We start from the raw sequence: 16,424 nt of genomic DNA on the forward strand, positions 1-16,424 counted from the left end.
TTTGGGGGTGTTTTTGTCCCCCAAATTTTCATTCAAAGTGGCTTTTTCTTCCCTCTCCCCCTTCCTCCCTTCCATTTGCACAGCAAGATACCTCCTGTTCTTGTACACTGGAGGAATTTTCTGATCTAAAGCCACTTTCCTCCTCTCCCAAAATCCCTGGGGCTGCCTCATGCTTGTAAAGCTGAGCAGCTCCCGTGCCACTCGGGGCTGGCTCCCGTCTGCAGCCCTGACAGCAGCTAATGCTGTTAGCCTGTGTCGAGGAGGGATTTCAGCATCAAAAACCCCCAAAATCACCACACTCGGGCTGCTCTGCTGCTTGCAAGCAGTTCAAAACCATCCCCCCGTGTTTGGGGTGCCTGGCGTGGCCCTGGGAGGTCGCACAGGGGGTTTTGGGGTGGCTTTGGGGGCTGCTGCAGCCTTGGAGCGGCGCGGGATGAGCAGCCTGGATTAACTCGGCTCGGGCAGGGCTTTGCTATCTTTAGGTGGAAGGTGAGGGATTGTGGCTCTTAGGGTGGCCGGCAGGTGAGGAGAGAGAAAAATCCCCCGGGGCCAGCCCTGCTCAGGGCGCTGACCCCAGCTCCTGTCCCCACCGGGGTCTGCCCTGCTGGCCCCCGGCCGCGTGCGCCGTCACCTTTCTAGGCCACAATCTGTCCCCAATTCCAAGCCTGCTGTTAGCTTCACTTGCACTCTATTCTCGTGTTTGCTGTTATTTTTTAACACTTTTTTTTTTTCCCTCCCCATTTTTTTTTCCTTTTTTTTTTAATAAATTTTTTTTTTTGCATAAAAACACTATCCTCTCCCCAGAGCCTGCCTGGAGCGAAGGCATGGTCTGTACAACTGCAATTATTTCGAAGAACAGATGGAGTGAGGAGCAGAAAGTCTGTTAATAGTAATAGAAATGCTACATGTTAACCTGGACAGCACACGATGACAGTCCCATGACTACACGTTCTGTTCCCACCAGCTGGGCTCCGAGCGGAGCCGAGAGATTCAGAAACGCCGAGCTCGGCTCCGCACCCTCCCCAAAGTTAGAGCTCAAATTCCTTCACACTTCCAGCGTAGGGTTTTTGGGTTGTCGGGCTTCTTCTCCCCCTCCCCTCCTCCTCTCGACTATTAAACACTGATTTCGGCGCTGTTAAGGAATTTTGCTGCTTCTTCCCCCCCCTTTTTTTTTTCCTCTCAGCCGGCTGCAGCTGGGAGCGTGGTGGGGATGGTGGTGGCGGCTCAGCCTCGAGGTCCTGACCTTCAGCCTCACGTGGTGACACCAGCACGGCCCCTTTCCCACGCTCACATCTGCAGGCTTGGTGCAATCCCCCCACCCTGGATGATGCCAGGCTGGGGTTTGTGGAGCGGGGCAGCGGCACTCCCGGGCGGGGCACTTTGAGGGAGTTTGGGATTTTCTCTGCAGCTGTTGCAAGCTAAATGGGTTGAAATCCTCATTTTCTGGTTAAAAGCGGCGCTCCCTGTGGTCTTCAGGAGGTTTATGAGATGTGTGGGATGCCAGAGGAGGGGGGCACAGGTTATGGCAACACCTCAGGGGGGTTTTGCCTCTTCACCCCAATCAGTGGTTGGGAAATGGAGTAAAAATATTGAGTCAGCCCCAGGAACCTCACTGTGCAAATCCCTGCCCACTTTCAGAGGGCAGGGGACGCAGCCACAGAGCTCCAGCTAATTCCAGTGGGAATTGCAGGGCTAAACCCCAGGGCTGTTGGTGACAGCCCAGCCCCCGGGGCGGCTGGAGCGAGCCTGGCTCCCTGACAGACGCACCTGGAGCTTTGATTCGGATATAGATCCCTTAATCTGCGTGCCTGAGGGATAATCTGGTGCCTGAGGTCCTGCCAAATCCCTGGAGCTCAGCAGGTTTTCCTTTCAGAGGTCACTTCCAAGCCAGCTCCATCCTCAGCAGACCAAAATATCCACGTGGGCTCCGTGCTGGCGGCACCTTTGGGTGCTGGGTACCCTCAGTGGGGGCCTGGGCTGGGCTGGGAGGGTTTCCTGGGGGCTAAACCAGTGTTCTCCACAAATCCCAGCTCTCTTTGCCCAATTCCATCACCCAGAGTGGTACCTGACCCCCAGGTGCTGCTTGTTGCAGCATCCCAGGAACATGTTTTGGTTATTTTGGGATGTTTGGGGCAGAGTTTGGCTGCCCACAGCCACCCCATGGAGGATGGGGTACCCAGCTTGTCCCCAACCAACTCTGGATCCCAAAAATACCAGAGAGGCTGCAATCCTGTGCCTCAGTGGGACGTGATAAGAAGCAGAGGGAATTCTCCTTGGTGCCTTTTCTTTGGAGGAGGCAGAACCTACATTTTTCCTCTGGAAGGATTTGGGATTAAATCATCCCCAGGCGATTTGTGGCCTCCCCTGGCGCCCATTCCTCGCTCACCTCTGGGATGATACCACCAGAGCTGGGGAAGAGTGGAAAAATGTGGATCTGGGGGCTTTTTTCTGTCACCCCACGGCCACAGCATCCCCCTGTCCTCTCTTGCAGAACAAGAAATACGTCCTGGTGATGGTGGACCCCGACGCTCCCAACAGAGAGAACCCCCGGCTCCGCTTCTGGAGGCACTGGCTGGTCACCGACATCCTGGTGAGTCCATGGGGGCCATTCCCAAACATCCAGGGAGGGCTGGAATCCCATGGGGTGCAAACTCCTCCTGGGGTCATTCCCAACATCCAGGGAGGGCTGGAATCCCATGGGGTGCAAACTCCTCCTGGGATCATTCCCAAACATCCAGGGAGGGCTGGAATCCCATGGGGTGCAAACTCCTCCTGGGATCATTCCCAACATCCAAGGAGGGCTGGAATCCCATGGGGTGCAAACTCCTCCTGGGGTCATTCCCAACATCCAGGGAGGGCTGGAATCCCATGGGGTGCAAACTCCTCCTGGAGAAACCCCGGAGGGGAGGACGAGTGTTTGCCAGAGAAATGTAAATGGTGCTGGGCGTGTAGGTAGGGAAGCGTTTCCTCAGGCTATAAAGAGCCAGGCTGGTCCAAAAATATTGCTGCTTGGGTTTTTGGGTTTTTTTTTTCCTCTCCTTCTCCTAAGGAAATGCTGGGAAAAAAAACCCCAAAAAACACTTTGCCAACTCCCCACCACCGGTTTTCTCTGCGGAGACAACGCGTCCTTCCAAACAGCTCCTGCTGCTGGTTGAGTTTTGGGCTTAAAAAAGTGGGTTTGGTGAAGATCTCAATTAGTTTTCTAGTTTTTGATTTTTTTTTTATTATAAATTGTTTGAATTCAGTGAGAAAACAAGGGAGGAAATGAGTTTGGGATGAATTGTGGCACTTCCCAGCACTGTGTCCATGGGATGAGTCCTTCTCCCTGTCCCAGTGTGTCATGCTCCCAGAAATATCTTGGAAAAGCAGTTTTTTCCCTTCCTGCTTGTTTTCATGTCTTCAAAAAATGAGATGTTGCAGCCCTAAATCAATCTAACTGATAATCTGGGTACTAAAGCCTAATTAAGATATCAATTAATTTGCAGCGTGCATTTAACAAGAAATATCGCATCGTTCTCCTCTATTATTCTCTGAAATTACTGCTGAGGGCTCTTTGTACAGATACCTTAATTAGACTTTTTATTGTTAATGGGCATATTAAGCAAATTAAAACAGGATATTAATACTTTCCATGGATTCCATAATTGGCTGAAAAATAGGAAGCATCGGGAATAATTGCAGGAATTTGTGTACAGGGCTTGGGGATTTTTTTTTTTCATGTTGTTTTGTGTTTTTATCCTTCACAGAAACCCTTCTGCATTTCTAACAACAGGGTCCTGAAAGTCTCTCATTAATTTTAATATTTACCAAACGCAAAGGAGCCCAAGCTCCTGTGTTTCCTTCTGTACACAGATCCTTCGGAGCCGTTCCCTCTTGCTAATTATTGTGGTTTTCCTTTTTTTTTTTTTTTTTTGGATTGTAAAATCCTTTAAGCAAAGAAGGGAAATGTGGGATTCAAACCTCCAGCACGAATGGAAGGTGGGATTTTTTTCCCCTGGTGTTTGGGTGATTCCATTTGTGATCTCTAAGGTCAAAAATTCTGTGTTAGACCATGAAAGAGGGCAGGAAAAAGGAGATTTTTGGGAGGGAAAAGGGTTTTTCCCTATCTGCCAGGGATGGGGTGGATCCAAGCCCCAACAATTCCTTAAGCTTTCTTATCACGAGATAAATACATTTATAAATATAAACACACATATCCGAGCAGGGATTTGGCCTCGGTGCTCTTGATGGTCCCTTCCAACGTGAGATATTCACTGACTCCATGCAATATTCTATATAAAACCTATATATTGATATGATCCCTATAATGATGGGATAAATATATCCCCTCTATCTCCCGTGGGTGTGTGTATGTGTATCTCTCCTCTACACACACAGAAACGCGTATAAATCCCCCAAATCCCACAAATGCCCAATAAACCACCAAAAAATCCTCCCCCATCCCGTGAGGACACAGGGACCAAACCCCCTCAGCTCGGTGCCCGTGGCAGGAGGTGCAGTGGGGGGGTCCTGGCGTGTCTGGGAGGAGTTTTCCTGATCCCCCAGCCCCAAATCCGGGTGCGGAGCCGGCGGGCTCAGCCACATGGTGTCTCGTTGAGATGCAGATCCTTGGGGGGATATGGAAGTCTTGGCTCCGAGGAGCTTCAGCTGACAGCCTTATTTGCACACTGGCTCTAAAATAACCGTGTAGGCTTTACATGACACCTTCTGTTGCTTTGGTGCAGAGAGGGGCTTGCAAGTGCCTTTCTCTGGGAGGGATGGGGCGGCCGGTGCCGTGCTGGGGGGCTGGCGGAGCCCCCACACAGTGTCACCCCAGCACCGAGCCAGTGTCACCCCAGTATTGCCCAGTGTCACCCCAGCGCTAAGCCAGTGTCACCCCAGCGTCACCCAGTGTCACCCCAGGGTGCCCAGTGTCACCCCAGTGTCACCCAGTGTCACCCCAGCGCCGAGCTGGCATCACCCCAGTGTTACCCAGTGTCACCCCAGCGCCGAGCCGGCATCACCTCAGTATCACCCAGTGTCACCCCAGGGTGCCCAGCAGTGCTTGAGTACCATCCCAGTATCACCTCAGTATCATCCAGTATCACCCCAGTATCACCCAGTGTCACTCCAGTGTGCCCAGCAGTGCTTGGGTACCATCCCAGTATCACCCAGTGTCACTCCAGTGTCACCCAGCAGTGCTTGGATACCACCCCAGTATCACCCAGCATCACCCCAGTATCGCACAGTGTCACCCCAGGGTGCCCAGTAGTGCTTGGGTACCACCCCAGCATCACTCAGCATCACCCAGCAGCGCTTGGTACCACCCCAGTATCACCCAGTGTCACCCCAGTATCACCCAGTGTCACCTCAGTATTGCCCAGAATGCTTGGTACACCTCAATATCACCCAGTAGTGCTTGGTACCACCCCAGTATCACCCAGCATTGCCCAGCAGTGCTTGGGACCCCCCCCAGCATCACCCCAGTATCATCCAGCGTCACTCCAGTGTCACCCAGCAGTGCTTGGATACCACCCCAGTGTCACCTCAGTGCTGCCCAGCACCACAAGGGTGGCACCCCAGCATGACCCAGCATCATCCCACTATTGCCCAGCATCACTCCAGCATCACCTAGCATCACTTGGGTACCATCCCAGAATCACCCAGCATCCCTTGGATATCACCCCAGTATCACCCAGCATCACTTGGGCATCCCCCCAGCATCACCCCAGCATCACCCAGCATCACCTGGGTATTGCCCTGGCTTTGCCCCAGCATCCCCCAGGAATCACTTGGGTGTCACCCTGGCATCCCCTCATCATCACATGGGTGTCACTCTGGCATCCCCCCAGCATCCCTTGGGTATCAGCCCAGCATCTCTTGGGTGTCACCCCAACCTCCCCCCAGCATCACTTGGATATTGTCCCAGCATCACACCAGCATCTCTTGGGTACCACCCCAGCATTCCTTGGGTACCACCCCAGCATCCCTTGGGTATCACTCTGGCATCCCTTGGGTGTCACCCTGGCATCCCTTGGGTATCACCCTGGCATGCCTTGGGTATCAGCCCAGCATCCCTTGGGTATCACCCCAGCATGTCTTGGGTACCACCTGGCATCCTTTGGATACCACCCCGGCATCCCTTGGGTATCACCCTGTCATCCCTTGGGTGTCATCCCAGAATCTCTTGCGTATCAGCCCAGCATCCCTTGGGTGTCACCCCAGCCTCTCCCCAGCATCACTTGGATATTGTTCCAGCATCACACCAGCATCCCTTGGGTACCACCCTGGCATCCCTTGGATGCCACCTGAGCATCCCTTTGGTGCCACCCCAGCCTCCCCCCAGCATCCCTTGCGTATCACCCTGGCATCCCTCCGGCATCACCCAGGCTTTGCCATCCCCCAGTTTGGAGGGAAGCAGCTCCAGCAGCCCTAAATGCCACTCCTGGGTGCTGCAGTACTTTGGCGCGCCACCAGCTTTGGGGTTTGGCTCGGGATTTGCTCTCCCAGGTGGGATTTTGGGATGGAACCGTCCCATCCCCTGGGCGCCGCTCGCCGTTCCTTATCAGCCGCTGCTCCGTCGCCGCTCCGATTGTCAAACACGAGAGATGCTTTCACTCCTATTCAAAATAATTTAAATAAAAATGTTGCTACAAAGTGGAATAATATCTTTTGATGAATGTTTTTAAAGCCCTTTAGGTTTTCATGGTAATTTGCAGTGTAAAATTATTTAGAGATAAGAGCCAAATTAGCTCTTATAGGCGGAGGTCGATATGTCCCGTTATCCATGGAAGCAGTGTTTAAATATAATCAGCCTTTACTCTAATGCAGCATAATTGTTCATTTGAAATAGCTTTTTTTTCTCCCTTTTTTTTTTTTTACTCCATTCAATGAGTCATTAAAATATTCAAAGGATAATGCAGTGAATTGGAAATGAATTTATCACATTATCCTGTACATACTGTAGAGCATCAGGTAACCAGGCAGAGTCGGAACCGGTTTACAGTGAATCCCCAGTAAACAAGGTTTTCCATTTTGTATTCAGTGGGGAAAGAAAAAGAAGGGAGAAAATACTGCCCTTCAAATGGAAAGCTTTCCATCTTTATTCCCCCTCCTTGGGGAGGAGGAAGGGGGAGGGCGAGAGCAGTGAATTTGTACTCCACTAAAGCCTCGCCGCTTTAACTTTATTTTTATCAAAATATGTTTGTAACAGAAAGTCGTTATGGAAACGGGTTCTGCCAGCCGGGAGAAATCCTGCGCCAGGATGGAACCGAGCGGGACCCGCCGGGCTCTGCTGCCACCAGCACCGCTCGGATCAGCCCTGAACCCCTTCCCAGGGCAGGGCACTGGGGAAACTGAGGCACAGGTGCCCCACAGGCAACTCTGGGGTCGCACAGGTGAAGAGTATCCAATGTTTTTGAAGGGCAGCCATTCCCACCCATCGCTCAGCCCGGCCTTCCCCCCGCTGTGGGTGCAGCTCCCGCTGCTCCAGCCCCTCCCGTGGCTTTGTAGGGCAGAGTGGGAATGCCAGGCATGGGCACTGGCACATTTGGGTGCCGAGGGATGGTGGCACCGCTGTCCCCAGAGGTGCTGGCGGCACCGCTGGCCTTCCCCGCCGTGCCTTCCCCGGCGGTGGCCGCGCTGTCACCGCGCGCAGCGTCGCCGTTGATAAACAGGCTCCGGGTTGCAAGTGTCACCATAGAAACAGGTGCTGTCTTAAGCAAACAAGGGCTTTATTAACCTTAAAAATTATGGAGCTTTTGCACGAGGGAAGGATGGAAATGGAGCTGCAGGGCGCAGGCTGCTCGCCCGTGCCCGTGGCCCTGTCCCCTGGCTCTGTCCCCATCCCAAGGGGACGTGTGCTCTGCGGGAAACTTTTCCTCTGTAGCACATGGAACTCAGCTCCAGCTTCTCCAGAGCGCTGGATTTATCAAAAATCAGAGAGATCAGCTGTTAATTGTTGGCTGCTGCTGTTCCATCTCCTCAGCTGCTGGGTGAAGAGTTGTAGGGACACCTTGGGGACACTTTTGCCGAGCCCTCGTGATGCAGGTGCATTCACCATCCCAGCAGGAGTAAAAAGTCAGGGCAAGGAATGATTTTAATCATTAATTGATACTGGGGTTGGGGGAATATCAGCTTTTGGGTATCCTGCAGACAGGGGGGTTCCACATTTTGGGAGCTGCTGGAGGTGCTGGGGCAGCTTTCCTTGGCTGTGCCGTGCAGCATCCATGGTTCCCACGGATCCCTGGAATTGTGGGATCGCTGATCCCCACCTCACTGGGGGGGACAAGGGGCAGATGTAGGAGTTGGCGCCCTGCTATTGTTCCTCCTCGCTGGAGCCCTCTCGACTCTGTTTTTTGGTGATGAAACCGAGGGTTTGAAAGGGAAAGAACAGAGGGAAATGTTGGTTTAATTGATGACTTGGCTCCTCAGAATACTCAGTTCCCTGGTGTGAGTTTCTGTCGCTGCTCGTTAATGAAGCCTTTATTAATAAAAGAAATTAAAAAAAAAAACAAACCACAAAGTAAGTAACGAGAGTGCAGCTCAAGGGGAAATTTTCTTTGCTCTCCAAGCTCCTATGGAAGGAATTCTTCCCTGTGAGGGTGGTGAGGCCCTGGGATGGATTTCCCAGAGAAGCTGTGGCTGCCCCTGGATCCCTGGAAGTGTCCAAGGCCAGGCTGGACAGGATTTGGAGCAACCTGGGACAGTGGAAGGTGCCCCTGCCCATGGAACTGGATGAGATTTCAGGTCCCTTCCCACCCAAACCACTCTTGATTTCATGAATTTCTCATCCTGAGAGACGTTTGAAAGGAGATTCTGTGGCAGAAAGGAGGTTGTGGACTGGCAGGGACCAGCTTCTTCTCCCAGGTATCAAATGACAGGACAGAAGTTGTGCCAGGAGAGGTTTAGGTTGGCTTTTGGGAAGATTTTTTTCCCTGGGAAGGTTGTGCAGCCCAGGGCAGTGTGGGGTCACTGTTCCAGCAGGGATTTTAAAGCCACGTGGATGTGGCACTTGGGGACATGGTTTGTTGCTGGCCCTGGCAGTGCTGGGGGATTGGACTCGATAATCTTAGAGGGCTTTTCCAACCCAAACAATTCCATGATTCCATCAGTGCTGGGGTGCTCTGTGCAGAGGGAAGTTCTGTCCTGGGATGCTGAGGGTTGATCCCACTGCTGCACCCCTGCAAATCCCAGCATTCCAACCCCACAGGAGCTGCTGCCTCAGCAGCCCTGCTCAGCTTTGTGCTCACCTGGAGTGTAATTAACACTGCCAGGTAATTGCACGCCCAAAGCCCCTGAGAGAGCTATCACTGAGCAATTCCCACTGGCACAGCAGGAGCTGGAAGCACCCGTGGGACCAGCAGTGGCTCTGCTGAATTTTGGGAATGGCCATCCCAGCTGTGGCTCTGCTGAATTTTGGGAATGGCCATCCCAGAGCAAGGCCAGGGAGGATGGAGAGCTTTGCTTGCACCCTTTGGGGAGTAGGAAAAAGGGGGAAAGCACCCCAAAATCTCCCTTCCTTCTGGGAGGGAAGGTAGGGCTGCCCTGGGACACAGAGCCATGGCTTTGCTCCCAGCTCATCCCTTGGGAATGCTGCTCCCTCCTCCTGGAGCCTGGCACAGAGGTGTTTTTTAGGATTATTGTCGTGGATCCCTGATGAACGGGGGGTTAACGAGGCTCCGAGAGGGGCTCCTCGGATTTATCCACAGCCCAGCCTTGTCCTGACCCTGCCATTCCCTAGGATGAATTCAGGGTGAAGCCACAGCACCTGCCAGGTTTTGGGGTTATTTGGGATTTTTCCACACTGGCCAGGAGTTTCTCCCTCTGCTCTATGTCCACAGCAAGGATCGTTATCCAGATGGGAATTAATTTTTTTTCCCTCATGCTTCTGTTTCATTTAACATGCAGAGGCTACTAATTTGTCACAATTCAATAAAGCCAAGGTTACAAACACTCTGGCTGCTGTTTATTTAAACGATGGTTTGTTAATTAGCTCCTCTCATAACGAGGAGAGAATAAATCAGATAAAACCTACCAAAAAAACGGCAGGGAGAGATTTCGCAGATTAATTTTATTTTCCAGCTGAGGTATTCCTGGCAGCCAAGCTCCCACTTCCATCCCAAGCTGCTTCCCTGTGCGGGTGCAGGTGTGTGAGGCCCTGGGATGATTCTTGGCCTTGCTTACCAGGGGTGCAAAAAGGACTTTTCTGGCTCTTTTCTGGCTCTTTTCTGGCTCTTTTCTGGCTTTTTTCTGGTGTTGGTTTCTATCCCTCCAACATGGTCACGGTGGGGGGTGACCCTCTGCCCTTTCAGTTTTCCTTCTGTTTAATCTGAGGAAGTTTGGGATGGAATCAAAACTCAGATCTTGAATAGAGTTGATGCAGTTGGGAGTTCAGGGAAGGTTTATCCGTCACCATCAGCAGCGCCGAGCTCCGACCCCATCGCTGGCTGCTGTCACCAACCCGTCCCACCACCACGGGAAAATTCCATTTACAGCCGGTAAAACCTGTCCGGGGCTGGGATTCCTTACAAACTCCTGCCTGTGTCCCCTCTCTGGGGACACTTGTGAGCATCCAGGGGCCTCAGGAGCATCCTGGTGGCCGGAGGAGAGCGCTGGAGCCGGGCGTACCTTCGGAAGAGACACTGATCAATGATTAATCGGGCATGTGTGGTTGTGTGGGAGCGATTTGTGTTGGAGGAGGGAACTCCTACAGCACCCCGGTCATGAATCATTTGAAGAGCAAATTTGTGCAGTTACCAAGGGAACGGAAGAAAGGAAGGGACTTCCCTTGCCGAAATGACTCGCGCTCTGATGCGGCTGAGAAAATCGCTCCAAAAAAAAAAAAGGGAAAGGGAAGGGAAAAGAAAAAAAAAAAAAAGGAGTCGAAGCTGTGACTAAGCAGCAGAAGTTATGTAAAGTGCTCGCTGGGAAGTGCAGGGGAGGGACAGCACATCCTGCCGCTGCCCACGGCGGGGGCGGGGGCCTGCCTCAGGGCCGCTTGCAAAGGCTGGGGAAGAGCCTCGGGGTCCCCCCGGAATGGGGCAGTGTCGCCAGGCTGGGACCGCCACGTGTGTGCCACCCTCGGTGTCACCCTCTGTCGCTGTCCCCGGGAAGCATCCTGGGCAAGGGGGGCAGTTTTGGGGTCCCCTCATCCAGCTGGGTGCGTGCAGCTGGGGTTCTCCATAGAGAATGGATGTGGGAAGTGATGTTTGCATGGGGCTCACAGTGATGACCTTGCCATGGCCAATCCCTCTGTCGTTGTCCCCCAGGGCAGTTTTGGGGTGCTCGGGGCCCCTCTTTCACCTTGGTGCGTGGAGTTGGGATTTTCCATAGGGAATGGATGGGGGAAGCGATGTTTGCATGGGGCTCACGGTGATGACCTCGCGGTGGCCAATTTGTCACATCTCAGTCAGGACTGGAGCGGTGGGACCCACCCTCGGTGTCACCCTCTGTCGCTGTGCCCAGGGAGTGTCCTACCCTACCTTGGACAGTTTTGGGGTGCTCGGGGTGCTGGGTGCGTGGAGCTGGGGTTTTCCTTAGGGAATGGGGGGATGTGGGAAGCGATGTTTGATGTTTGCATGGGGCTCACGGTGATGACCTCGCGGTGGCCGATTTGTCACGTCTCAGTCAGGACTGGAGCGGTGGCCGAAGGTGCGACCCACCCTTGATGTCACCCTCTGTCGCTGTCCCCCAGGGCAGTTTTGGGGTGCTCATGGCCCCTCATCCAACTGGGTGCGTGCAGCTGGGGTTTTCCATCGGGAATGGGAGGATGTGGGAAGTAAAGAGAGCGCATGGGTGTTTGCATGGGGCTCACGGTGATGACCTTGCTGTGGCTGATTTGTCACATCTCAGTCAGGACTGGAGCGGTGGCCGAGGGTGGGATCCTCTGCAAGGGCCAAATACTCATTTTGAGGGCTCAGCACCCAAATTTAACGGTACTCAGCCAAATATTCATTTTGGGGCTCAGCACCCAAATTTAACGGTGCTCACCCAAATCTGAGGATCCTCAGCCAATTACTCATTTTGGCGGCTCAGCACCCAAATTTAACGATGTTCACCCAAATTTGAGGATGCTCAGCCAAATACTCATTTTGGGGGCTCAACACCCAAATTTAACAGTGCTCACCCAAATTTGAGGATGCTCAGCCAAATACTCATTTTGGGGGCTCAGCATCCAAATTTAACGGTGCTCACCCAAATTTGAGGATGATCATCCAAAGGGCACCAAAGCACCAACCGCCCCTCCAGGGCACCTTCAAACCCCAGGAATGTGCTTTTCCCTGGGAAAATAAAGTTCCCCTGGGGCTGTGCGAGGCAGAGCAGCGAAGGCTGCGGCAGCAGAGAGATCCGCAGCAGCAGCGGCGGCATCGCCGGAAAGATGCTTGGGATCTTTCCAGCTTCCGCCCGGGAGCCCCCGAGCCCGGCGGGGAGCCGCGATCGCTCCCGAAAAGGGAATGCAGAGGCAGCTGCACGGTGAAGGAAAACCCTCTGCCTGCCCTCCCCTGGTGCCACAGACACCCGGTGTCTGAGCGATTAGTCACCGCCGAGGCTTCCCTCCTCCACAGCAGAGCCTGTCCCCCCACACAGGGAGCCAGCGGAATGCTTAATTGGAGTTCCTCACACCTACCCGGGGGTAGCCTGAAAACGAAGTGACAGCGCCGAGAGAAGTGCTGGAGTCAGACCCCGGAGCTGCGGGTTGCTATGGAGTCCCCGGGTTTGGATTTTAGGAGGAAAGGGAAGGAATTGTGTGGATGGGTGTACGGGTGGTGGGCCCGTGGGATGGGGAAGGTACAGGGCTGGTGCCTGAGGGGTTCTGCTCCTTGAGGGGATGCTTGGCCCCAAAAAGGTGTTTTGTGACCCATAAAAGTGTCGGGATTTGGGATTGATGAGGAACTCTGTAAGGCTTCTGAATCCTGGGGATGGCAGGGCAGGGAGGCTCATCCCTGAATCCTGGGCATGGAAAGGGGCAGGGAAACTTATCCCTGAATTATGGGTATGGTAAGGGGTAGGGAAATTTATCCCTGATTTCTGGGTATGGCAGGGCAGGGAAACTTATTCCTGAATCCTGTGTAGGGCAAGGGTAGGGAAACTCATCCCTGAATTCTGGGGAATGGAATAGGTTAGGAAAGCTCATCCCTGAATCTTGGGGATGGAAAGAGGCAGGCAAACTTATCCCTGAATCCTGTGTAGGTCAGGGGCAGGGAAGTTCATCCCTGAATCCTGGGTATGGAATAGGTTAGGAAAGCTCATCCCTGAATCCTGGGGATGGAAAGGGGTAGGGAAATTAATCCCTGAATTCTGGGGATGGAAAGGGGCAGGGAAGCTCATCCCTGAATCCTGTGTAGGTCAGGGGCAGGGAAGTTCATCCCTGAATTCTGGGTATGGCAGGCCAGGGAAACCTACCCCTGAATCCTGTGTGGGGCAGGGAAGCTCATCCCTGAATCCTGGACATGGAAAGGGATAGGGAAACTCATCCCTGAATTCTGGGGATGGGAAGGGGTAGGAAAGCTCAATCCTGAATCCTGTGTAGGGCAGGGAAGCTCATCCCTGAATCCTGTGGATGGAAAGGGGCAGGGAAACTCATCCCTGAATCCTGGGGATTACAGGGCAGGGAAACTTATCCCTGAATCCTGTGTAGGGCAGGGGTAGGGAAGCTCATCCCTGAATCCTGAGGATGGAGAAGGGTAGAAAATCTCCTCTCTGCCTTCCATGCACGAGGAAAAGGGTAGGAAAGCTGATCCCTGCATCCCATGCTTGGGAAGGAGTGGGAAAACTCATTCCTTCATTCTGAAGTATGGGAAGGGGGTAGAGAAGCTCATCCCTGCGTCCTGTGCATGGGAAGGGGTAGGAAAACTCCTTCCTTCCCTCTGCAGTGTGGGAAGGGGGTAGGGATCCCTGCATCCTGTGGGGGGGAGGAGGTTGGGAAACTCAGCGTGGCTGGGAGCATCCCAAGGGATCCAGGCAAGGCTTTTCCTTCCCAATGAAATTTGGAACTTTCAGACACATCAGGAAAGTCCCTGGTGACCGTGTCCCAAGGTTGGGATGTCTGTCCTGGGGTGGGACGTCTGTCCCAGGTCGGGATGTCTGTCTCAGGGTTGGCAGGACAGTCTCCACACAGCCTGGCTCTGGAGGAGGCAGCAGGGCTGGAGTTGGACCAAAGGATTCATTTTCCTGCCTGGAATTCCCAGCGAGGGTTTTAAGCCCTTTAAAACCAGTTCCTCCTCCCAGCAGGGCCAAGCACCACGGTCTGGTTTGATCAGCCAAGGGGACAGAGCAGCACTGGGACCCCTCTAAATGTCCCATCCCCCTCTTATAGCAGCCCATCACTTCATCTTCCTCCAAAATATGTTTGGCTTCAACTTCCAGGTGGTTTTTTATTTAAAATGTGGAGAGTGGGGTACCAGAACCCGAATCCCCCCAGTGCCCCTCACTTGGGGGAGCCTGGACATTTGCCTTCCCTCAGGAGAGGGAAATTACGGCTTCATTCCCGTCAGGAACAACTTCTTTTCCTCAAAACAGAGCAGGAAAACAGGATATCGTTTGTGGTTTCGTGAAAAAGTCATCTTCTTCTTCTTCTTTTTTTTTTTTTTATTCTCGTCACTTTAGGTTCTATTTAAAATTTGGGTATTCTGAGATGGAAAGTTATTTCAAAAGGGCAAAAACACGTCAAGCTCCAGAAAACGGTGAAATCAGCTCCATGGTGGCTTTTTTTTTTTTTTCATTTTTTAATGTTTTTTTTGGAAGCACAGTTCTCCCCCAAACTCCCCCAGTGCAGGATCCTGCCTTTGTCCCAGTGCTGCTCAAGGAGCATCCTGGTACCAAAATGCCATTTTTCACCCCAATCTCTCACCCAGCTGATGGTCTGGGTGTGTTCCTGAGGGATTTTATTCCCTCTGAAGCCTCTCAGTTGCTTTGAACCCGACCCCAAACCCGCGGGGGTGGCGAGGGACGATCGTTGCAGCCCCATCGATCCGCCTAAAGGGCCCCTCATCGATAAGGCATCGACTCTCACGGGGCATTCCCACCTTGAAAAGATCATCTAGAAGCGAGAGCTTTCGCTTCCCAGTGATTAATTAGCGGCTTGTAAACGGCTGGGGAAGGAGGTGGCCGGTAAATGCGAGAGCAATTAAATCCGCAGTGCCCCGACGCCTCCGAGCCCTCGCCCGCCACATCGATCTCCCTCGGCCGCCTCTGGGGTGGGCTGAGCCGGGATCGCATCCCCCAGGCACGGGGCAAAAATGACTTTTCCCGGCCTGGGAAGCGCTGCTGGCTCTCGGTGCAGGAGCAGCTGCCGGCTCAGAGCTCCCCTGCCGAACGCGATGGGTTCGTTCAACCAGAGGGATGGAACAAGGTAGGAGAGCGAGGGAAAACCCTCGGCTGGCTTCCCTTGATGAACTGAGCTAATTTCTCTCTTAATGGTTAGCTCCGGAGCTGAATGTGAGGCTTTCCTCCTGCACAGCAAACCCTCTCCCACACACAGACAAATAGGCTGAATATTTAATTGGAATTCCTCACACCTACAGGGTAAAGCCTTGTCAGTAGAAATAGAGCCCATCGCCAGCTGGCATCCCCGCACGCCACCCACCTTCGCTCGGAAAAAGAAATCCCTCCCCGTCCTCCCCTCTTTCCCACACACCCACAGCACCCCCCGGCCACGCAGGAGCTGCCCCAGCTCCCGGGATCCCTCCCCGGGATGGGGATGCCCGGGCAGCACCCAGGTCGTGCCAGGAGGAGATTCCGGTGTCTCGTCCTCTGCTGGGCACTGCCCTGGACGGAGCGGCCCCAAGGAGCCTCCCATGGGAAATGGGCACCCCAGGGCAGGGCCAGGCTGGTGGCAGGGGATGGGGAGCACCAGAGGGCACTGCCGGGCTGTCCCTCCGTGCCATCCCTGCCAGCCCAGAGCGCTGGGAGAAGCAAATCCCAGCCCTGGGGAGCATGGAGGGGGTGGTGGCTGCCAGGGGGATGTGGAATCCCCCTGTTTGCCAGCGCTGGGGGTGGTAAAAGCACAGCTTTCACTCCCCAGAATGACTTTGCTTGCTGTCCCCATGCTGTCCTGGCTGCTGTGGGTGTGATCCATGTGGGAGCACTGCCGTGGGATGCAGGACCTCCAGGTTCCCCTTTTGGAGCAGGTTCTGGGGTCTCCCTTGGGGCTGCAGGTGTGGGCAACCCAGCCCAGAGGAATCCCCCAGTTCAGATTTTCCAGGGATGGATGAGGTGGGAGGAGGAAGGAGCCACCCCGTGTCCCCCCCTGCACCAGGAGGGACCACCCAGTGCCAGGCAGAGCGTGGTGCCATCCCTGTGGTGGCACTGTCCCCATGGTGGCACTGTCCCCATGGTAGCACTGTCCCCATGGTGGCACTATCCCCGTGGTGCCATCCCTGTGGTGGCACTGTCCCCATGGTGGCCCTGGCCCCATGGTAGTCCTGTCCCCCTGGGGGCACTGT

General features: G+C 53.9%; 1 protein-coding gene across 1 annotated transcript in view; it reads left to right on the forward strand.

The window, feature by feature from the left end:
* The window catches only part of PEBP4 (phosphatidylethanolamine binding protein 4), a gene marked incomplete at its 5' end in the record, with an annotated part of 82,838 nt that overhangs the window by 37,718 nt on the left and 28,696 nt on the right, over nt 1-16,424 (forward strand). Inside the window, 1 exon segment of the mRNA XM_031065221.1 lies at nt 2,492-2,590. Coding sequence (XP_030921081.1) covers nt 2,492-2,590 — 99 coding nt within the window.

The sequence above is a fragment of the Geospiza fortis genome, unplaced genomic scaffold (assembly GCF_000277835.1).
Source record: "Geospiza fortis unplaced genomic scaffold, GeoFor_1.0 scaffold1250, whole genome shotgun sequence".
NCBI lineage: Eukaryota > Metazoa > Chordata > Aves > Passeriformes > Thraupidae > Geospiza > Geospiza fortis.